Source organism: Lepidochelys kempii, chromosome 5 (genome assembly GCF_965140285.1).
Source record: "Lepidochelys kempii isolate rLepKem1 chromosome 5, rLepKem1.hap1, whole genome shotgun sequence".
NCBI classification, from domain to species: Eukaryota; Metazoa; Chordata; order Testudines; family Cheloniidae; genus Lepidochelys; species Lepidochelys kempii.
In genome coordinates, this window is record NC_136384.1 from 103177622 (window position 1) to 103202183 (window position 24562).

Here is a 24562-nt window from a genome sequence, read left to right on the forward strand (position 1 = left end):
CATTTCATATTTCTTTGCCAGGGTAAGCAGTTGTCAATAGTGCAACCTCATGGTCATTTGTGTTGTCTAATTGCAAGGCTACACAAAGATGTAGGTAAGCAAGTTAACCTAGAACACTACAATTTTATTTATAGAAAGAAAAGGAGTACTTGTGGCACCTTAGAGACTAACCAATTTATTTGAGCATGAGCTTTTGTGAGCTACAGCTCACTTGTGTTTGGGCACCTGACATTATATATTTAGTTATTTAACTAACCAAGAAAAAAAGGCAATCTGTTCTAATTCACTCCTGAACTTGAGAGTGAAAAACAGCCCTTCCCCTCCACCCCCACCATCTCCTGCAACATACACTAAATAAAGAGAGGCACCAAGCATATTAACTAAAGAGAATGCAGTCATTTTGTTTGGAGGACTTTTAAACAAGCAACTGTCCCACTCACCCCCTCCAAATTGTACATCTGCTTAAGAATCAAAGCAACATTGACAGGTCAAATTTGTCCCAAATGTAGATTTTGTAAATAAGATTTTACAGAACTGAAGGCCAATAGCGAAAGAACCTATAAAAGAAAATGACCAGACTATTTTCATTCTCTAACCCTAGAGAAAATCAAAAGTAAACAAAGAGCATCCATGATGGAAGTCACTGTTAAAAATCCTTTCACTTCTCAAACTGTAACATTATATGGAACATGGCCAAGCAGATTTTTAAAATATGATCACTATATTGACAGTGCTGCCTGTCGACAGGACTGTGGATGGCAAGATTCCCTTTCCATGGTCAGTGTGCTATCCCATTTACCAAAATGACTGTAACCACTGCATTTGTAAGAGGTGGGGAATAGTGTTTCTGTACTCTGCCATTAACTCCCTTCTTTTCTCCAGGCTACATCTGCCTATTCACTTAGACTACTTCCTGAATTCCCAAACAGAACTCAGACTACAGTGATGGCCACTAAATAGTTAACATTTTCTTACTGTCACCACATGTGAGGAAAGGTGATGATCAAAGAAGGCCAAAACACATGGCAGGGGTTAAAGAAGAGCTGGGAATGGGGTGTGGTAGGGTTTAGGGAAGTAACAGGAGCTGTCCATGGTGGCTAGGGAGGCACAGCAATGGGAAAGAGACAGAAAATGGGAAGGGGAAGCGGGACAAGAGTTGAGGAAGCGGAGGAGGGGAAGGCAGCATGATAAGGGAGAATATAATTGATGGGGAGAGAAGGTTGAGTCAATCGCCATGGGAGCAGGGACGAGTGCAGAGAGAAGAAGACATGCTTCTCTGCAGAGCACTTGTTAGCCAGAACCATGGAATCCTGTCAGAGGGGAAAAAACAAAGAAAACTAGATTGAGAATCCTTAGTTCATGTAGCCTGAAAGGCGTCTCCATGCTGGAGGCAGGAGAGAAATGAGCTCATTGAAGGCCTGATCCTGCACCATTGAAGCTAATGGGAATTTGGTCATTGATTTCAATGAGCATGAGATCAGAGTCTTAGCTTGTCCAATCTCTTTATGGGAAGCATTACATCACTAGTGCCATGTCTGTTTTCCCACCTTCATCTCCTGGGAGGAGGGTATGTGCTAGGAGAAGAGACATTGGAGTAAATAAAAACAATCTAATTAATGAATTGCAGAGCTATAATTCCTGCTCAGGATTTAAATTATTATACAAACTACAGGAGCCCCATTTCTGTTTTTTACAGTATCACTTCAGTAGTATCATAGGCCCAAATTCACCATTTCCCACTATTTAGTCTAAAATTAAAATATGATTATTTTATATTTCATAGTACTGACATATGTCTGTCTGATATAGTACAAAAATACAATAAAAGAACAGTAAGGCTGAAAAATCAAGCACTCAGCAATTAGGAAGTGCCAGAAGTAAAGCTGCTTGTGCAACTTTAATTTGGCCTCCTTGTGTGTATGCATTGTGCTACAGTCTTTAATTACACAATAACTTATTACTATTTCCCCTGGACCCCTGTCTCATTCAGTGCACAGGATGGATGGTAAGTTCTTAATGAGTAGAGAGTCAATATGTTATTGTCTTTTCATTGAATAATGTCTGACCCCTTCGCTTATTTACAGTACATACTTATTTACAGTACATACTTATTTACAGTATTCAAACCCTGCTCTGAAGGCAGAATTAATAATTTTCTCATGGGTTATTCCATAGCGCTGATTGTAGTATCTCAGTGTTTCACAGACATTACTTTATTTTCACACCGCAATGAGATAAGGGGTGATATTATCCCAATTTTACAGATGGACAACTGATGCACGGAGGTTAAATTGTGGGTGCTCAATTTAAGAACCTTAGGACTCAGTTTTGCAGAGTACTTAGCATTATATAGCACTTTGTATAATCAAAGCATAGCTCCCATTGTCTTCAGTTGCAGAAGTGAGTCCTCAGCTACCTGACATGGAAAATTACAACATTAACAGTTAAAATTTGGCAAAGTTATAAGCAACTGAAAATAGGGCCTTATACTGAGAAGTGTCAGGAACCCTTAATAACAGACAGAGTCAGACAAGGGATAATCTGTGGGATAATGATGATGATGAGACCTCATCTTTCAGGGATAAGATTACTAAATAGATGGTGTGGTTTCACATCACTTATTAAACCTCCATTTTCCGTTGGCCAATTAGTCACTCTTTGTAGGCATACATATTTTGTCCTGAGATCTTCCTGACACAGTTTAGGAAGGCAGCAAGGCAGTCCCTGGTATCAAAAAGGTCGAGAAACGCTGTATCTAATAAAGGAAGGAAGTATTACAATGAGGAAGTTTACTTTTAGAGTAGCTGTGTAACTTCACCAACTCATTTATGAGTATGGCTCTGTGTCTGTCACAGAGGTCATGGATTCCACGACTTTCCATGACCTCTGTGACTTCTGCAGCAGCCAGTGCAGCTGGCACCGGGGCTGCCCAAGCAGATGAGGCAGCCCCTGAGCCAGTTGCACCAGCTACTGCTGGGGCAGTTTGGGTATGGGAGGAGGTTCAGGGCTGGGGGTTGGGGTGCAGGGCAGTGCTTACCCTGCAGCTCCTAGGCAGAGGGGCCAGGGGGCTCTGCATGCTGCCCCTGCCTGGAGGCACCACCTCCACAGCTCCCATTGGCTGTGGTTCATTGCAAATGGGAGCTGTGGGGCCGGAACTCATGGCAGGGGCAGCGTGTGGAGCCCCCCGGCCTTCCCTCCCCCACCCCACCAGGAGCTGCAGGGACATGCCGGCCGCCAGTTGCGCGGAGCCCAGTAGGAAGCCTGCCAGCCCTGCTAACCTTCCTCCACCCCCAGTAGGGGGTCCTGGACTGTGCGCCACCACCCACCTCCTCCCCAAAACCAGCAGGGGTCCCGGGACACCCCCCCACAGCACCTCCAGACTTACCCCCCACAGCACCGGTGGCCCCCCCATCCCAAGTTTTAGTTAGGGATATATAGTATATAAGTCATGGACAGGTTGTGGGCTGTGAATTTTCGTTTACTGCCTGTGACCTGTCCATTGCTTTTACTAAAAATACCTGTGGCTAAAACGTAGCCTTATTTATGAGATAGGAAGCACAAAAATTCCACTTTGATTTGGGAAGGGTTAAAGGTAAAAAGAAAATTAACCCCTCTGTAGCTGCAAGTGATGGGGGGTGTCTAGCCAGTCAGCAAGACTCTCCTCAACCTCAGTCCTTTAAGATGATAATGTGTCAACAGGCACTTGAGAATGCGTACAACTTCTGATTATTTCTTTATAGAGCAACCTTTACTTTGCTGTTATCAATATTTTTATCATTTATTTTTACTACCGTTGTGCCCAGAGCTCCCAAGCAAGATCAGGGTCTCAGTGTGCTGGGTGCTGTATATACACATGGTAGAAGATCTTTCCAGTCCTGAAAAGTTTTCAACCTAGACAAGACAGACAAATGGGTGGAGAAAGGAAACACTATTATTCCCATATTACATATTGGGAACAGAGGCACAAATAGATTAGGGACCTAACCCAGAGCCCACTGAAGTATAAGGGAGATTTTTCATTGACTTCAATGAGCTACAGATCAGACTTTCAGGTTACACAAGGAGTCTATGGCAGATCTGAGAAATGAACCCAGATTTCCTGAGTCCCCATTAAAAGGGGGGAAATCTTGTTAAACAGATGCTGGAGGGGAAAAAAGTGTTTACCTAAGGTTTTGAGGAGAAACACAGCCTTTCTTCAAAGTAAAAACACTAGTTTGGCAATCTTCCATGGGACATGTTCAGTTAAGAAAACACAGTGTGAAAATCTCATTGCCAAGGGCATGAGACTGTGCCTCTGGGTGTAATTGTATCTACTAGGTTTTCTTACAAATGCCACTAATTAAATAGAGAGACAAGATGGGTGAGATGTAGTACCTTTTATTGGATCAACTTCTGTTGGCAAGAAAGACAAGCTTTCAAGCTACACAGAGCTCTTCTTCAAAATTTAGTAGGAGTGCTACGTATTTAATCATTGAAGGGCCTGCTGCAGTAAAATATAACCATGGCTTTATGAGTTGAGCAAGCCCAGAAGGCCATAGATGCTGAATTAGTGGCAGGCCACCTAGGTAGGAAGGGGAGCAATCGACTATGAAGAAATAGCCTTTTATGTTTGGGCCCCAGAGCCCCATCCAGGGAAAGGATCATTCTGCCATGAATGCTTCCTACACCTGGAGTAAACTCACTGCCTGACCTGATGCTGGGGGTGGAGCTACAGGCAAGTTAAAGCTAAGTCATCTGTTTTCTTTATTTAAAAAACATTTTAAAGCTCTATGTGTGTGTTTTTGAATATGGGGAGCATGGGTTTGTCCCAGCCACTGCCGTCTTGGTGGACGGGAAAAATCCTTTCTGCTCCATCCCTGCTCAATCTCTCGTGTTTTATTTTTAAAGGTGGGTGAGACTTTTGTCTGTTGTCAGCATCTGTTTAACAAGATTCCCCTCCCACCCCCCCACCCCCATTTTCCTCCTTCTTTCCAGCTAACAGGAATTGAACTGTTAGCTTGGAATATCTTCATATATTTGGACCCTTTAAAGTTGAGTTGTTCTCTGAAAATTGACTGTAAAAATGGCACAGGGAGATCCATGTCTACATTGCAAACTGGAAAAAAAAAAGTGTGTTCTTAATTTGTGTTAAAATAGCAGTGTTGCCATGTCTTCACTGCTTTTAACTTAGGTTAGTAGTTTGAGTTCAACCTCAGGCTCCCCTACAGGCTTTAACTCGAGCTGCTAACCTGAGTTAAAAGCAGTGAAGACATGGCAACACTGCTATTTTAACCAAGATAAGAACACCTTTTTTTTTCTTTTTTTTTTCAGTGTAGACATACACCTGGACTTGTACTTTGGCACTAGTAGTAAAATTCTACAGTCCAAAATCTGACCTCCATGACACCTGTACAAAGCACATTGCCTTCACTGGGGTTGCAAAAGAATAAGAATTTGGACCCGCAGCGGGAACTTAATTGGCAGTTCTCTTGATGATGCATAAGAACAGATAGACTCCATCATACTTTCTCTTAACTGTATTGACTCTGCAGGGTTAACAAGAATAAAAAATACTTCAAATTTATTTTTACTACTCAAGTGAGCAGAGATGACTGAATGTGTACAGGAAGCAAATGAGTTGAGAAATAAGATGACTTTTTCACAGTTACATGTCAAAGCAAGCAGCATACAACTGGAGAAATGCTGAACACACTTGGAGATCCCACTGGTGTAGTTCCTATGAGAGTAACTGCAACATGGGGGAAGAGACAGCAGCAGAACACTTAACATGACATCCCTCTTTTGATAGACACTTGGTATTTCCCCTCGAAATGGAAGATAGCCTTCATGTCTGCAATCCCAGGGAGCATACTGGACTCCTTTGGGCAGGCAGCTTCAGATGTAAATTTGGCCTGGAATCTCTGACACAATTTGCAATTTGTAAAGTATTTAGGCTTGGCTTGAGAAACTTTTCTGCTTCAGAGAGATGTAAGGGAAACAAAACAAAACACTATTCTGAAAAAATATTAAGACCTCAGTGTTTCCTATTTCCATTTCCTTGTTCCGTCATCTCTGGGTTCCCCTTTTCTTGGCTGTGGCTCTTTTCTCCTGAACCATTTCTGTGCACTTGCAAAACACAGCATGAAGCACATAAAAAATGAAAAAGGATGAACCATCTTTGGAAACACATTTGTGAAAACTGAACTGTTCCTATTTTTGTCATGAGGACAAAACAAAGAGATTATGATAAAGCAAGTGAATTACTGTCTGATAGGTTCATGGTAATGTTGGTTCTCCATTAAACATCTGATATTCACTTCCGTTCTTTAAATCTTCAATTACATCTTTTATTAATTTGGAATTTTTAATGAATGCAAACCAGACATCCTGAGTCAACGATTAGTCTGGAAATTTAATGAGAGGTTTCAGTTTCTTCCTGCTGTGATACTAAGTGTCACACACGCAGTAGTACCTCTTTAAACAGCTGTGATGCTTGTCTCCTTTTCCTTCTCCAAAACTCCATACAATTCAATCCAATTCATTTATACGTAGTAGCACAGAAAGACAGAATCCGTGTTGTGAGTTACAAGACACAGCATCTCTAAAAGAGACTCTGGATTGACTATTAAGACACAAAACAGACTGTGGATGGCTTTATTTCTAAGAGTATGTCTACACTACGGAATAAGGTCGAATTTATAGAAGTCGCTTTTTTAGAAATCGGTTTTATATATTCGAGTGTGTGTGTCCCCACAGAAAATGCTCTAAGTGCATTAAGTGCATTAACTCGGCGGAGTGCTTCCACAGTACCGAGGCTAGAGTCGACTTCTGGAGCATTGCACTGTGGATAGCTATCCCGCAGTCTCCGCTGCCCATTGGAATTCTGGGTTGAGATCCCAAAGCCTGATGGGGCTAAAACATTGTCGCGGGTGGTTCTGGGTACATATCGTCAGGCCCCCGTTCCCTCCCTCCCTCCGTGAAAGCAAGGGCAGACAATCATTTCGCGCCTTTTTTCTTGAGTTACCTGTGCAGACGCCATACCACGGCAAGCATGGAGCCTGCTCAGGTAACCGTCACCCTATGTCTCCTGGGTGCTGGCAGACGCGGTACAGCATTGCTACACAGTAGCAGCAACCCCTTGCCTTGTGGCAGCAGATGGTACAGTACGACTGGTAGCCGTCATCGTCATGTCCGAGGTGCTCCTGGCCACGTCGGCTGGGAGCGCCTGGACAGACATGGGCGCAGGGACTAAATTTGGAGTGACTTGACCAGGTCATTCTCTTTAGTCCTGCAGTCAGTCCTATTGAACCGTCTTATGGTGAGCAGGCAGGCGATACGGATTTCTAGCAGTCATACTGTACCATCTTCTGCCGGGCAGGCAAGAGATGAGGATGGCTAGCAGTCGTATTGTATCATCTTCTGCCGAGCAGCCATGAGATGTGGATGGCATGCAGTCCTTCTGCACCGTCTCCTGCCAGCCAAAGATGTAAAAGATAGATGGAGTGGATCAAAACAAGAAATAGACCAGATTTGTTCTGTATTCATTTGCTTCCCCTCTCCCCCGTCTAGGGGGACTCATTCCTCTAGGTCACACTGCAGTCACTCACAGAGAAGGTGCAGCGAGGTAAATCTAGCCATGTATCAATCAGAGGCCAGGCTAACCTCCTTGTTCTAATAAGAACAATAACTTAGGTTTACCATTTCTTATTGGAACCCTCCGTGAAGTCCTGCCTGAAATACTCCTTGATGTAAAGACACCCCCTTTGTTGATTTTTAGCTCCCTGAAGCCAACCCTGTAAGCTGTGTCGTCAGTCGCCCCTCCCTCCGTCAGAGCAACGGCAGACAATCATTCCGCGCCTTTTTTCTGTGCGGACGCCATACCAAGGCAAGCATGGAGGCCGCTCACCTCACTTTGGCAATTAGGAGCACATTAAACACCACATGCATTATCCACCAGTATATGCAGCACCAGAACCTGGCAAAGCGATACCAGGCGAGGAGGCGACGTCAGCGCAGTCACGTGAGTGATCAGGACATGGACACAGATTTCTCTGAAAGCATGGGCCCTGCCAATGCATGCATCATGGTGCTAATGGGGCAGGTTCATGCTGTGGAACGCCAATTCTGGGCTCGGGAAACAAGCACAGACTGGTGGGACCGCATAGTGTTGCAGGTCTGGGACGATTCCCAGTGGCTGCGAAACTTTCGCATGTGTAAGGGCACTTTCATGGAACTTTGTGACTTGCTTTCCCCTGCCCTGAGGCGCATGAATACCAAGATGAGAGCAGCCCTCACAGTTGAGAAGCAAGTGGCGATAGCCCTGTGGAAGCTTGCAACGCCAGACAGCTACCGGTCAGTTGGGAATCAATTTGGAGTGGGCAAATCTACTGTTGTTGGGGCTGCTGTGATGAAAGTAGCCCACGCAATCAAAGATCTGCTGATATCAAGGGTAGTGACCCTGGGAAATGTGGATGGTCATAGTGGATGGCTTTGCTGCAATGGGATTCCCTAACTGTGGTGGGGCCATAGACGGAACCCATATCCCTATCTTGGCACCGGAGCACCAAGCCGCCGAGTACATAAACCGCAAGGGGTACTTTTCAATAGTGCTGCAAGCTCTGGTGGATCACAAGGGACGTTTCACCAACATCAACGTGGGATGGCCAGGAAAGGTACATGAAGCTCGCATCTTCAGGAACTCTGGTCTGTTTCAAAAGCTGCAGGAAGGGACTTTATTCCCAGACCAGAAAATAACTGTTGGGGATGTTGAAATGCCTATATGTATCCTTGGGGACCCAGCCTACCCCTTAATGCCATGGCTCATGAAGCCGTACACAGGCAGCCTGGACAGTAGTCAGGAGCTGTTCAACTACAGGCTGAGCAAGTGCAGAATGGTGGTAGAATGTGCATTTGGACGTTTAAAGGCGCGCTGGCGCAGTTTAGTGACTCGCTTAGACCTCAGCTAAACCAATATTCCCACTGTTATTACTGCTTGCTGTGTGCTCCACAATATCTGTGAGAGTAAGGGGGAGACGTTTATGGCGGGGTGGGAGGTTGAGGCAAATCGCCTGGCTGCTGGTTACACGCAGCCAGACACCAGGGCGGTTAGAAGAGCACAGGAGGGCACGGTACACATTAGAGAAGCTTTGAAAACCAGTTTCATGACTGGCCAGGCTACGGTGTGAAAGTTCTGTTTGTTTCTCCTTGATGAAACCCTCCGCCCCTTGGTTCACTCTACTTCCCTGTAAGCTAACCACCCTCCCCTCCTCCCTTCGATCACCACTTGCAGAGGCAATAAAGTCATTGTTGCTTCACATTCATGCATTCTTTATTCATTCATCACACAAATAGGGGGATGACTACCAAGGTAGCCCAGGAGGGGTGGTGGAGGAGGGAAGGAAAATGCCACACAGCACTTTAAAAGTTTACAACTTTAAAATTTATTGAATGCCAGCCTTCTTTTTTTTGGGCAATCCTCTGTGGTGGAGTAGCTGGTTGGCCGGAGGCCCCCCCACCGCGTTCTTGGGCGTCTGGGTGTGGAGGCTATGGAACTTGGGGAGGAGGGCGGTTGGCTACACAGGGGCTGTAGTGGCAGTCTGTGCTCCAGCTGCCTTTGCTGCAGCTCAACCATACACTGCAGCATACTGGTTTGGTCCTCCAGCAGCCTCAGCATTGAATCCTGCCTCCTCTCATCACGCTGCCGCCACATTTGAGCTTCAGCCCTGTCTTCAGCCCGCCACTTACTCTCTTCAGCCCGCCACCTCTCCTCCCGGTCATTTTGTGCTTTCCTGCACTCTGACATTATTTGCCTCCACGCATTCGTCTGTGCTCTGTCAGTGTGGGTGGACAGCATGAGCTCGGAGAACATTTCATCGCGAGTGCGTTTTTTTTTCTTTCTAAGCTTCACTAGCCTCTGGGAAGGAGAAGATCCTGTGATCATTGAAACACATGCAGCTGGTGGAGAAAAAAAAAGGGACAGCAGTATTTAAAAAGACACATTTTATAAAACAGTGGCTACACTCTTTCAGGATAAACCTTGCTGTTAACATTACGTACATAGCACATGTGCTTTCGTTCCAAGGTCGCATTTTGCCTCCCCCCACCGCGTGGCTACCCCCTCAATCTTCCCCCCTCCCTGTGGCTAACAGCGGGGAACATTTCTGTTTAGCCACAGGCAAACAGCCCAGCAGGAATGGGCTCTTCTGAGTGTCCTCTGAAGAAAAGCACTCTGTTTCAACCAGGTGACCATGAATTATATCTCACTCTCCTGAGGATAACACAGAGAGATAAAGAACGGTGTTGTTTGAATGCCAGCAAACATACACTGCAATGCTTTGTTGTACAGTGATTCCCGAGTACGTGTTACTGGCCTGGAGTGGTAAAGTGTGCTACCATGAAGGATGCAATAAGGCTGCCCTCCCCAGAAACCTTTTGCAAAGGCTTTGGGAGTACATCCAGGAGAACCGCGAATGCCAGGGAAAGTAATCCTTTCACATGCTTGCTTTTAAACCATGTATAGTATTTCAAAAGGTATACTCACCAGAGGTCCCTTCTCCGCCTGCTGGGTCCAGGAGGCAGCCTTGGGTGGATTCGGGGGGTACTGGCTCCAGGTCCAGGGTGAGAAACAGTTCCTGGCTGTCGGGAAAACCGGTTTCTCCGCTTGCTTGCTGTGAGCTATCTACAACCTCATCATCATCATCATCTTCTTCATCCCCAAAACCTGCTTCCGTATTGCCTCCATCTCCATTGAAGGAGTCAAACAACACGGCTGGGGTAGTGGTGGCTGAACCCCCTAAAATGGCATGCAGCTCATCATAGAAGCGGCATGTTTGGGGCTCTGACCCGGAGCGGCCATTCGCCTCTCTGGTTTTCTGGTAGGTTTGCCTCAGCTCCTTCAGTTTCATGTGGCACTGCTTCGGGTCCCTGTTATGGCCTCTGTCCTTCATGCCCTGGGAGATTTTGACAAAGGTTTTGGCATTTCGAAAACTGGAATGGAGTTCTGATAGCACGGATTCCTCTCCCCAAACAGCGATCAGATCCCGTACCTCCCGTTCGGTCCATGCTGGAGCTCTTTTGTGATTCTGGGACTCCATCATGGTCACCTCTGCTGATGAGCTCTGCATGGTCACCTGCAGCTTGCCACGCTGGCCAAACAGGAAATGAGATTCAAAAGTTCGCGGTTCTTTTCCTGTCTACCTGGCCAGTGCATCTGAGTTGAGAGCGCTGTCCAGAGCGGTCACAATGGAGCACTCTGGGATAGCTCCCGGAGGCCAATACCATCGAATTGTGTCCACAGTACCCCAAATTCGAGCCGGCAAGGCCGATTTAAGCGCTAATCCACTTGTCAGGGGTGGAGTAAGGAAATCGATTTTAAGAGCCCTTTAAGTCGAAACAAAAGGGCTTCATCGTGTGGACGGGTGCAGGTTTACATCGATTTAATGCTGCTAAATTAGACCTAAAGTCCTAGTGTAGACCAGGGCTAAATTTCACACTAGTGTTGAGGTTTGACAAGCATCCTCAGACTAGAAATATATCTACAGAACAAAAGCAAAGATAATTGAAGTTAAACTCAGTTCCTTTGCTGTCTGACAGCAAGTTCTGAAACTTTTTTTTCAAAGCAAGATTTGTTCATTCATTTGACAAAACGTTTCCCCGCCTCTCATGTAAACTGGTTTTGAATTAGGGATGTCAAGCGTTAATCTTAATTAATCGCACAATTCAAAAAATTAATCACGTGATTAATCGCACTGTTAAATAATAATAGAATACTAGGGCTGTCAAGTGATTAAAAAAGTTAATCGCAATTAATCACACTGTTAATAAGAGAATACCATTTATTTAAATATTTTAGATGTTTTCTACATTTTCAAATATATTGATTTCAATTACAACACAGAATACAAAGTGTACAGTGCTCACTTTATATTTATTTTTGATTACAAATATTTCCAAGTAAAAAATAAGAAATAGTATATTTTAATTCACCTAATACAAGTACTGTAGTGCAATCTCTTTTTTATGAAAGTTGAACTTACAAATGTAGAATTATATACAAAAAAAACCCTGCATTCAAAACTAAAACAATATAAAACTTTAGAGCCACTCAGTCCTACTTCAGCCAATTGTTCAGACAAACAAGTTTGTTTACATTTGCAGGAGATAATGCTGCCCACTTCTTGTTAACAATGTCATCTGAAAGTGGGAACAGGAGTTCGCACGGCATTGTTGTCACCGGTGTCGCAAGATATTTATGTGCTAGATGCGCTAAAGATTCATATGTCCCTTTATGTTTCAACAACCATTCCAGAGGACATGCATCCATGCTGATGATGGGTTCTGCTCGATAACGATCCAAACAGAGTTGACTAATGCATGTTCATTTTCATCATTTGAATCAGATGCCACTAGCAGAAGGCTGATTTTCTTTTTTGGTGGTTCAGGTCCTATAGTTTCCGCATTGAAATATTGCTCTCTTAAGACTTCTGAAAGCACGCCCCACACCTTGTCCCTCTCAGATTTTAGAAGGCACTTCAGATTCTTAAATCTTGGGTTGAGTGCTGTAGCTATTTTTAGAAATCTCACATTGGTGCATTTTTTGTGTTTTGGCAAATCTGCAGTGACAGTGTTGATAAATCAAACAACATGTGCTGGGTCATCATCCAAGATTGCTATAACATGAAATATATGTCAGACTGCAAGTAAAACAGAACAGGAGACATACAATTCTCCCCCAAGGAGTTCAGTCACAAATTTAATTAATGCATTATTTTTTTAACGAAAATCATCAGCATGGAAGCATGTCCTCCGGAATGGTGGTAGAAGCATGAAGGGGCATACAAATGTTTAGCATATCTGGCATGTAAATACCTTGCAGTGCCAGCTACAAAAGTGCCATGCAAATGTCTGTTCTCACTTTCTGGTGATATTGTAAATAAGAAGCAGGAAGCAGTATCTCCCGTAAATGTAAACAAAGCTGTTTGTCTTAGCGATTGGCTGAACATGAAGTAGGACTGCTTGGACCTGTAGGCTCTAAAGTTTTACATTGTTTTGTTTTTGAGTGCAGTTATGTAACAAAAAAAAATCTACATTTCTAAGTTACTTTTTCACAATAGGGATTGCACTACAGTACTTGTATGAGGTAAATTGAAAAATACTTTCTTTTGTATATCATTTTTACAGTGCAAATATTTGTAATAAAAACTAATATAAAGTGAGCACTGTACACTTTGTATTCTGTGTTGTAATTGAAATCAATATATTTGAAAATGTAGAAAACATCCAAAAATATTTAATAAATTTCAGTTGGTATTCTGTTGTTTAACAGTGTGATTAATCGTGATTAATTTTTTTAATCACCATTAATTTTTTGGGTTAATCACGTGAGTTAACTGCAATTAATTGACAGCCCTATTTTGTACATGAAACTTCAGGCCTAGACCAACGTGCACAGTTCAAACTGATGGGGAATTTGGACATATAGATTAAGAACTTTATAAGGATTTTTCAATAGAGGGAGATTTGAAAGGAATGACTGTTAGGTGCCTTTCCATGCCATAAAACCCAAAATGGAATAAAGCCACTGAAATTGATGGAACATTCCTGCCCCACCTGAAAAGCAATAAGACCATCAGTAAAATATTTCCTACCACTGATTTCCCACTGACTGTCTAAAACAACCTCTGTAGGACTCCTTGTGCTATTTTCCCATTCCACAAAAATATAAAGACACCTTCTGTCCATATGCCCCAGTAAACACAGATAATGCACCAATTGAGGCTAATCACAGATACTGTATTTGCATTGTTAATCTACTGTCAAGGTTCCTTCCCCACTCTGAACGCTAGGGTACAGATGTGGGGACCTGCATGAAAGACCCCCTAAGCTTATTCTTACCAGCTTAGGTTAAAAACTTCCCCAAGGTACAAACTTTGCCTTGTCCTTGAACCCTATGCTGCCACCACCAAGCGTGTTAAACAAAGAACAGGGAAAGAGCCCACTTGGAGATGTCTTCCCCCAGAATATCCCCTCAAGCCCTCCACCCCTTTTCCTGGGGAAGGCTTGATAAAAATCCTCACCAATTTGTACAGGTGACCACAGACCCAAACCCTTGGATCTTAAGAACAATGAAAAATCAATCAGGTTCTTAAAAGAAGAATTTTAATTAAAGAAAAGGTAAAAGAATCACCTCTGTAAAATCAGGATGGTAAATACCTTACAGGGTAATCAGATTCAAAACATAAAGAATCCCTCTAGGCAAAACCTTAAGTTACAAAAAGACACAAAAACAAGAATATACATTCCATTCAGCACAACTTATTTTACCAGACATTGAACAAAAGGAAATCTAATGCATTTCTAGCTAGATTACTTACTAATTTACAGAAGTTCTCAGTCTGCATTCCTGATCTGTTCCTGGCAAAAGCATCACACAGACAGACAGACGCCTTTTGTTCCTCCGCATATTCCAGCTTTGAAAGTATCTTTTCTCCTCTTTGGTCATTTTGGTCAGGTGCCAGTGAGGTTATCTTAGCTTCTAAACTCTTTACAGGTGAAAGGGTTCTGCCTCTGGCCAGGAGGGATTTTATTGCACTGTATACAGAAAGGTGTTTACCTGTCCTTTTATTTTTATGACATCTACCTCTTCCTTTTCCAGAAACACTGTAGCATCTGTAGCATTCTTGCATCTGACCCTTGCAAGCAATACCACATCTGATGAATACATATGTTCCCATGCCTTTAATTGCTTTCTAATGCTGAAGGGCAGAACTATAACACAGATAAAAAATTTGCAGAGTCTAATTCATTTTTTTTTAAATTGTTCCTCTTTCCAAGTGTTTCACATTCCATGCTTACTTGTTAGCTTCTTGAGAGACAGAGTGCAACACATCATGTCCATTTACAAAGATTACAAATTATTCAACCCTAACACTTTCACAATATATTGCAAAACAAACTTTTCTCAGACCTCCACACGTTTTAGGAATCACAAGCAACCTGACCCTGCTTAATCAGAACTCCATTTCTAGGTCATCTCTTTGATTTCTCAACGTTGTTGTCTTGATTAGTTGCAGAGTAATAGTTTCTCTACACGTCACTATCTTGTATCTTCAGTTTCTCACTAAACAGCCTTTCCAATCTCAACTATTATAGCCAGAATAAAGGTTTAAAAAAAACAGTTCAGGGTCAAATGAAACATTTTGTTTTGATTTTGAGCGTTGAATGTTTGAATTGTTTTTTCATGACATTAAAGATTTCTAAATAAGAAGCCATTTCCAGGTGAAAAATTAAAACAGCTTATTTAGAACTTGTCAGAAAGAAAATGTTTTTATTTTGTGGGAGAGGTGTTTTTTTAATTTTTTTAAGAAACACAGACAATTTGGTGAAACCCATATGAATTCACAAAATGTTTTGGTGTCACCAAATCTGCATTTTACACTGAAAAATGGTTCGGTCAAAGATTTTTGCCCTGCTGTACTTAGGAGAGGGCAAGTAGATTTGCTTAAAAAAAAAAAATAGTGGATAAGTAGCAGTTGAAGCCATGTGAGTGGAGGAGATTCTCGAAAGAAAGGCTGTAAAGTGAGATGGGAAGAAGACTAAGAACAGACAGATGGTGAGTAACTCAAAGCTGATAAGCTCGTCTCCTGCAGACTGGAACCTGGAATAAATATTATGTCTTGAGAAGACCCAGGTTTATAATTTATCAGCTATGTAGTCCTAGTAATCAAGAATAATGACCAAAATAAATTTTAAAAATATCACAGTGAATGACATCAGATTTTTAGAACAACAAAAATAGAGGTCTGAAACCAAGAGGTCACTAGAGTTGTTATCTTGAGCCATCCAAATTAACTCATTATGGGAAGCGAGGAGATCTGATTGTTGAGAAATAAGCATGTTTTTCAGATTATATTTGAAATTATTTTGTAATAAAAACAAAATGTTTATTATTTTGTGGCTATAGATATTTTACTTATAGGGCTTCATTTGTTTTGTTCTATTTTCAGGTTGTGTTTGATCTATACAAAGAGTGAAAATGTAAGTCATTGACTTCAGTGGAGGTACATCATGAATGAACTTGGTCCTGGGCAGTGTTCCCATTAATTTTTCCCTCCCATGTGTGGAATTAATTTTGTTATGTGCACCAATATGGAGGTGATATGTGGGGGTTGGGGTGCAGGGGCTCTGGGGTGGGGCTGGGGATGAGGGGTTTGGGTGTGGGAAGGGGCACCAGGGCTACGGTGAGGAGAGAGGACTCCCCCCAGCTCTCTCTTCCCACAGCAATACCTGGGCTGTGAGAGAGAGGCGCCTCTCCGCACCATGGCAGCTCCGGGGTTGGGGCTGCAGGATAGGCACCGCTTCCCTGGCCCCAGCAGATCCAGGCCGGGGCTGGGCTCTGGCCAGGGGAGGGGCGCTCCAGCTGCACCTGGGTCCGGGCTGGGCCGGGCTGCCCTGGCCGCGTCTGGGGCTCGACCCGGCCAAGCTGCCCAGGGAGCACCTGGGGCTGGGCCAGGCCACTCCAGTTGCACCTGGGTCCACGCTGCCCTGGCTGCGGCTAGGGCCAGGCTCCGGTCGCACCTGGGTCCATGCTGCCCCAGCCGCACCTGGGTCTGGGCTGGGCCGCTCTGTCTGTACTTGGGTCTGGTCCAGGCCGGGCCACTCCTGGGTCTGTGCCACCCCGAGCTACGCCTGAGTCCAGGCCGTGGCTGGGGCCGGGCTGGGCTGGGCCACCCTGCCAGGACCGGGCACCCCGGCCATGGCAGGTTGGGGGCCTGGCTAGGTTGGGGCCGGGGGAGGGGCGCCCCTCCCCTGGCCAATCCCCGGCCACAGTAGGTCCCCAGGTGGGTTCCCTGAACACCTGCACAGCGCTAAATATGCTGCTGCATGGCCGCGCCACTTACAGGAAACTTAAGTCCTGGGGTCAGTTTTGTTCAACATCTTCATTAATGATCTGGATGATGGGATGGATTGTACCCTCAGCAAGTTTGCGGATGACAGTAAGCTGGGGGAGAGGTAGCTATGCTGGAGGGTAGGGATAGGGTCCAGAGTGACCTAGACAAATTGGAGGATTGGGCCAAAAGAAATCTGATGAGGCTCAACAAGGACAAGTGCAGAGTCCTGCACTTAGGAAGGAAGAATCCCATGCACTGCTACAGGCTGGGGACTGACGGGCTAAGCGGCAGTTCTGCAGAAAAGGACCTGGGGATTACAGTGGATGAGAAGCTGGATATGAGTCAACAGTGTGCCCTTGTTGTCAAGAAGACTAATGGCATATTGGGCTGCGTTAGGAGAAGCACTGCCAGCAGATCAAGGGAAGTGATTATTCCCGTCTATTCGGCACTGGTGAAGCCACATCTGGAGTATTGTGTGGCCGGGAGGCAGGGCATGGGGGAGTGGATCTCTGGGGACCTGGGGCGGGTGCTGGGCTGTGAGGGAGCGGGGAAGATCTGTATGTTGAGGCACTAGGGAGTGGGGGTTCTGTGTGCAGTACTGGGCAGTTGTGGTGGGGCTGTGGGCAGGGGGGCACCGGACAGGGGTGGTGGCGTGCAGGGCACTGTGCATTAGTGGCAGGGTCTGGGGGAGGGGCGCTGAGCATAGCGGGTCCAAGGGGGCTCTGGCCATAGGGAATGTGGGGGGGAAGGCTGTTCTGTTGTTAGGTGGGTGGGATGTGTGGCATGGCATGACCCGCCCCACGAGGGAAAGGGGCATGCTGGCAGCCCTCGTAAAACCCAACTGTTGTCTTTGTGCTTGGAAGAAGTGCAGGGGCTGTTTCCTCCATGCAACCCTGAGGCCCTGGCCCTGCTTTGTTGCACCAGGAGAGCTAGCTGTGACTGGCTGTGGAGTTATGAAGGCACATGGCTGCAGTGATGCAGCTCCACAAAGGCCCCCCCATGTGCTAGTGCTTAATCAGCAAAGCTGAGTCCTGAGGAAGCAGGAGCTTGTTGACAAGGCACCTATTTTATTTTTTTAATAATTCCTAAATTTCTGTCATTTGCCAGATAACACCATGGTTAAAGGGAAGAAGCACTGTAAGTGTAGTTCTCTCCCTGCAAATGTTATGCACCAGTCCTAGCGAATGTTTCAAAAACAATAGCTATAAATAATAAGATGCAGAGACATACTTTACAGGTGAGTCAGATTATGCCAAACAAACAGGTGAACGCCTACATGATGCCCCAAATGAGACAGACACATCTAAGTACTTGGTTTGCAGCTGTACCATTTAGAGGGTTCCCTAATCACAGTTTACCTAGTCTCTGAGGTTCATGCCCGCACAGAGCAGGCAGGTACTATCACCTACTTAGAGAGCTCCCATGCCTCCTGGATTTTGAGAGGCCTCAGATTTGATAGAAGTAGCTCTGCAGTGTAGCTAACTCTAGATGCTATCATTTCACATCATTTCCTGCTTCCTCTCCATTAGGCAGAGCTATAGGAGAAGCACAGGGTTCCCTCTTCAAGAGCCAGGACACTGTACAACTTTCTGTGGTGGAGACTCGTTTGTGATGAATTGATGGGTAGTTACCCTCTCCTATCACACCGACTGCTATTAGGGGTCGGTAAATAATTGATTTTTTTTTTTGTTTGCTGGCAGTTCCAAAAATATTGGGGGGGAAATTGATTCTGGTTGAACCCAATCCAGAAATTTAAAAAAAAAAATCAGTAAATCAAAAAAGTCTATTTTGGGTTGAATGAAATGTGCTGTGCCTGTGCATTTTTAAAGGGCTTGAGTCACAAAAGGGGGAGGGGAGGAGCCCATCATATAACCATTAGCCAACTAGTTAGGGTGCTCACCTGGGTTGTGGGAGATCTTGCTTCAGTTCTTTCTTCTGCCTGATGTGGAATGGGGATTTGAACTTCGGTCTCCTACCTCACAGGAGCGTGCCTAGGGTTGCCAATTTTGGCTGGACATATTCCTGAAGGTTTCATCACATGACGTAATCCTTTCATTCTTGGAGACTCCAACTCAACCCTGGAGGGTTGGAAACCCTAAGTGTGCCTGAATCATTGGCCTATAGGGTATTTTGGGGAAGAGGTGTTGAAGCTGTTCCATTTTTATTTAAAAAATTAAGTGGAGCAAGGAATTGAACCAAGAGCTCCCACATCCCTGGTGAGTGCCCTAAGAACCAGGCTATCGAGCAGTTTTCATGCCCTCTTGTCCAATGATTATTCAAGTATTTTATAGAAAGTGGAACCACTCCAGGAGAAATGGAATAACAAGAAGGGCGAGAAGAAGAAAATAACAGATTGAAACTTTGTCTACACGAGAGAGTTTCTACTGTTCCTAATATTGGTTCACTTTCAAAGATGGTAGCAACAGCAATAACATGGACATTTTTAACTGTGTCCTCTAAATTGCTCAGAACAGGTCTAATCAGCATAGTGTTAAAACACTGGTGCGTACAGGAATCTGTTCTACACTAGACTACATTTCCTATATTGCATTACATTTCCCAAGGATAAAATTCCACAGTCAGAAAAGAGGTACTGACATAATTGATGCTGATGACAGCTCAGAAAGGAATGGAACCTATGATTCACAAATTCCAATACATAGGCAAATGTGCTGCCTACCAAAATTCCCCCATTACTTCAATTGAATAAAATATTCTTCTCACTTCCTGTCCTAAATTCTAGTGTAGCATTTCTATCTCCATTTTTAGTGGCTGTCCTATTTTAACTCCACAGTGCTTTGAGGTGCTACACAAGTCATTAAGAATTAATTGCTGTTTACTTGTCAGAATGTAGACTGAATAGGGAAGTGGCAGCACCGCTGTTTCAAAATATTGCTGAGAGAGGTAAGCCTCTTCTGTGGCACTGTCTGAGATTCCAAAGCAAACAAACAAATTACATGGGTGAGAGTCTGAGGAAACCCCACCCCCATCTTAAAAATTTGAAAAAATGGCATGTAGAAGTGGTACCTAAAAAAGTGGAGAGGGTAACAAGATCAGGGAAAACAACTTACGAATGGTGACCCATTCCACTTTCCAGTAACCTTATTAAATACAGTGCAAGGAAATCAAAAGGTGTATATAATCATTTCATGAGTAAGTCACCATCTGGAATAATTAAAAAGACACTGTTCAAAGACATTTTTGTCACTGTTGTTACAAGTAACACCTAAGATGACTGGAACTGAAAGAGATTAAGGGAAAATATTTTTCAACTTGCCTGCCATGTGCCTCTGACAGCTCTTTGGGTATAATCTGTTCCCTTTCCCACCGTCTAGTCAACTAGACCCAATCCTGGAGAAAGAACCCACTGGCTGGGCCCTGTGCAGAACCTGATTGAAGTCAGTGGGGCTGTGTGTGAGTGCAGAGGTCAACCTGCACTATTGTCTTTGCAGAGCAAAGGCCTTAATCAGTTTTCCTGTTTGTCTTGGTCTTTTATGCAGCAATGTGGGAGAGAAACACATTTTTAAAAATAGGAAAATGTGCTTTTGAAACCGCAAAAATTGTCCGAGAGGCGCAAGAGCAAGTCTAGCACCCAAAGCTACTTTGAACTCTGTTTTTTGAAACTGACTAGATTTTAAGTAGATGTTATCTCTAACATTCCCTTCTCCCCAATCCCATGCTGCCAACTACTCTCCGTTCTTAATGTTCCATTTGCTCTCTCACCTAAATATTGCATACTTAGCAACACTGAACGTTTCCCTGGCAGAAGTGATGGGTTCTCTTCAGCTCGTGACTCAGCCTGACATCAGTTCCTACTCCCTAGCTAGCACCTCTTTATCCTTACAGTGGGAGATTGGTAGCTAATGGTTCCTTTTCCCATCTCTCCCCTTGAAGGCATTTTGGAAAAGTTAGCCACATTTGTCCTCTAGCCAGAGCTCCTGCCTAGAGTAAAGGAAATAAGAAGCAGACTGTTAAATAGCAAGACTTTTTCCCTAAGCTTTTCAGAATTATTTTTAAAGACCAACCTTGCTCTGAGACTGTACCTGTTCCATTCTGTATTAACAAGTATTTGTATATATGGTGGAACTGTACTTTATATACATTACAACACTTTATTTTAAATGTAAACTCCAGTCCTGAAAACACTTATAAATGTGCTTAACTTTAGGCATGTGAGTAATTCCATTGAAAACACTGGGATCTAAATTTAAACATGTACATAGGAGTTTGCAAGATCAGGGCCTTAGTGACTTAGCTTGATAAGTACACATTCAGTAATTTTTTTTACATTTAGGGCTTTAAGAGCCTTCTTTAGAATTAACATAGAACTCAGACTAATTCTTTTCCAACACATTTCATTTAGGCACTTAGATAAACAGCAGAGAGTTTTGTGTCTCTCCTTCCACTGATGAAGGACACTTGCATAATATTGCAAATATCTTGAAGGCGGATAAGATTCAGGGTGTTGCAGGAAGGTTAAACTGTCTGTGCTCACTGACAGAAATTAATCAGGAATAGCTTTTTAGTTGCTTGGGATTTGGCTGAAAGGTTAACTTGCACATTAGTAGAAGCAATACAAACGAGGTAGAAGTTCATAAAGTTCCCATGCCTAGTTGCTGCTGTTCTGTTTGGAGTGAAGAAAAGATGGTTTATCATCACACTTGAGGGAGGTAAATTTTATGGTACTTACAAAGAGCACACAGACATGCAGACACTTAAAGGGTGGAAGATAGCATTTGAACTAGTGAACAACACAACAAAAGGAATTTTTGGGTGGTGATACATGTGCAAATCCTTAGTTTACATAAAGCACCATGAGATTCTAGTCTCCATGTGGAGCACACAAGATCTAAGTATTTAAGGTCTCATATGAAAGACCCCATATAGCAAGACTGTGGTACTCAGTTTATCTGCACTGGAAGAACGAAGAGCTGAGACAAGCTTAAGTGGATGTGAACCTGAAGTTTCTGGGGCCATAAAAGATCCTTAGCCAGCTAGGGAAAAATTATTCAGGTGCAAACACTGTGTAGGGATGCCATAGAGAAGGATAGAGAATGTGCTCGGAAGAGGCCAAGATGTTCTGAAGATCCAGGAGTCCCCACAGTGCCCATGCTCCGCTGCTGTGGCTGCCTGGGTACCCCATAGGCATACCCCAGGGGATGCTGCCATAAAGTAGAGCAATTCCTTCTTGCTGTACTTAACACACCACGTGCCACACTGGCTCCCAGAGCAGACAGGAATAGGGAGAGGTTGAAGCTGGCTCAAAGCTGTGCCTTTCTGTGCTGCCCCCCCCCCCATCCTCTCCCAAAAGACACAGAACACCAGCTGAGGCATTTTAAATCTGGTGCTTAGATCAGAAAGTCCTCACTGTAATTTTCAAAGAGCTTGGTCATATATTCATGCAGTAGCCCAGAACAGAGCTTGCAACTGCCAAAGCAAGGGAAACCCCAATAAGCAGCAACATTTTAAAAATATGTTCTTAATGTTTTACGTATTTATAGCTGGCTTTTTTCATTTCCCCCCTCTTCTTCCTCAGAACCGCTCCCACCGTTTCATCCCATAACCTACCATTTTGCTCTCAAAGAAATGTGATAACTTTGGAAACAAACCTTCTGAGAATCAAGGAAATACCTTGTACACAATTTTTGTCAACTGATTAATCTTGATTTACTTACTGCTGTCACAGAAGCAGCAGAGTCCCAAACCAAATAAGGCCCCTATCCTGCAAGTATCCATTTACTTCAATGGGCTTTACATCAGTCTCTTAGACCTGGTCTACACCTAAAACTTAGGTTGACCTACCTATGTCACTCTGGGATGTGAAAAATTCACACTCCTGAGAGATGTATTTCAGCTGACCTAAGCCCCAGTATAGACGCTGCTAGGTCAACAAAAGAATTCTTCCATCAATCTAGCTACCACCTCTCAAGGAGGTGGATTAATGACAGCGATGAACAAATCTCTTCCATCACTAAATGGCTACTATGCTACACTAGTATAGCTGCAGCTGTGCTGCTGCTGAGCTTGTAGTTTTAGATATACACTAGGCCTAGATTTTTAAAGTTATTTATTGCACCACCTACCTGACTTAGGCCAAGGCTACACTTAAAACTCTGCATTGGCGCAGCTTAGGGTGACTACACAGCAAGTGTGAAAAATTAGAATACTTTTTTTTTTCAGGGTGGGGGTGTAGCTGCATATATCAGACAAAGCCCCTAATATTTGGATGGTCCCAATAATAACGGGACATTTGGTCACTGTGATGCAGCTGCGCTGCTGTAACACTTTAATGAAGATGCTGTAAGCTGACGGGAGTCAGCTCTCCCGCTGGCGTAGTTAATCCACCTCCCCAAGAGGCGGTAGCTGTGTTGACATGACACTGTCCACCACGGGGGGGTTAGGCTGGTATAACTGCATCGCTCAGAGGTGTGGATTTTTCACAGCCATGAGCAACGTAGTTATACCAATATAGGTCTGTAGAGTAGACCTCATGAGCCTAAAAGTGACTTGGGGGACGGGAGGGAGGGGAATCGATCTAAGTTATGCAACTTCAGCTATGTGAATAACGTAGCTGAAGTCGACATACTTAGATTGACTTACCGTGGTGTGTTCACCACGGTGAGTCGACTGCTGCCACTCCCCCATCGACTCTGCCTGCGCCTCTCGCAGCACTGGAGTACAGGAGTCGACAGGAGAGCGCTCGGGGATCGATTTATCGCATCTAGATTAGACACAATAAATCGATCCCCGCTGGATCGATCGCTGCCTGCCAATCCGGTGGGTAGTGAAGACATACCGACATTTCAGAGCCTAAACTTTCAAGGAGTCTTAGGAGCCTAAGGCCTGGTCTACACTAGAAAATTAGGTCGGTTTAACTAAGTCAGTCACGAATGTGAAAAATCCACACCCCTAGATCAGCACAGTTAAGCCAACCTAAATCCCCTTGTAGACAGCACTTGGTCAATGGAAGAATACTCCTATCAGTTTGGCTACCACCTATCAGGAAGGTGGATTACCTATGTTGATTGGAGAACCCCTCCCATCCACGTTGGTAGTGTCTATGCTGAAGCACTACAGTGGCACAGCTGTACTGCTGTAGCATTTTAAGTGTAGACAAGTCACTTTTGAAAATGAGACTTAGGCTCCTAAGTCAGTTAGGTGTTGCAACACTGAGTAGAGCAATACCAGAATACCTTTAAAAATCAGGGCCTAGTCTAACTTTAATGTGGCAACTAACATTAGTAAGAGTTTGCCGGATTGGGCCAGTCCTGCATGCTGAACTGAACCCAGTTGGAGATTAGGGCTCTTGACACTTTGCATGACCAGGACCTGAATGTGCAGAGTGATTGCAAAGTTGTTGCCTTATACAACTATTCCCTTTAAAATAAAAACTACGGTGGAGGGAGGGTATGGAAAGGTGAGGAGAAAAAAATAAAAAAATATTTACCATTTTTATTAAATTGCATAAAATACAGACTGGGAAATATAAAAAGAAAGGATCAATGATAACCCAACTAAATATAACTGCAATATCAAACACCCATCAAGTCATAGTTAAACACAAATTATTGATTAGAAAAATAGTATCCAATATCTCAAACCACACGCATCTATGTGAAAAGATCTGCTCTACAAATTATTTTGGGGAAGTTCTATGGCCTGTGTAATACAGGAGGTCAGACTGATCACAATGG

General features: G+C 43.9%; 2 protein-coding genes across 3 annotated transcripts in view; one reads left to right on the top strand and one right to left on the bottom strand.

Moving 5' to 3' along the window:
- SLC1A1 (solute carrier family 1 member 1) overlaps nucleotides 1-24562 on the top strand; it is a 74921-nt gene that overhangs the window by 4875 nt on the left and 45484 nt on the right. The window lies entirely within an intron of this gene.
- On the bottom strand, nucleotides 9413-14657 carry LOC140912099 (uncharacterized). Its single transcript, XM_073346254.2, has 3 exons — nucleotides 14352-14657; nucleotides 10520-11513; nucleotides 9413-9933 (listed from the first exon to the last, which is right to left on the bottom strand). Exons 2-3 carry the CDS (start codon nucleotides 11100-11102, stop codon nucleotides 9413-9415), a joined length of 1104 nt encoding a protein of 367 aa, XP_073202355.1. The 5' UTR covers nucleotides 11103-11513; nucleotides 14352-14657.

Excerpts from the sequence above, each read along its gene's own strand:
- LOC140912099 (XM_073346254.2), bottom strand. The coding sequence starts at position 11,102 with ATGCAGAGCTCATCAGCAGAGGTGACCATGATGGAGTCCCAGAATCAC. Across the intron at positions 9,934-10,519 it reads AGGCGGAGAAGGGACCTCTG|CTGCATGTGTTTCAATGATC; the intron begins GTGAGTATACCT and ends TTTCTCCACCAG.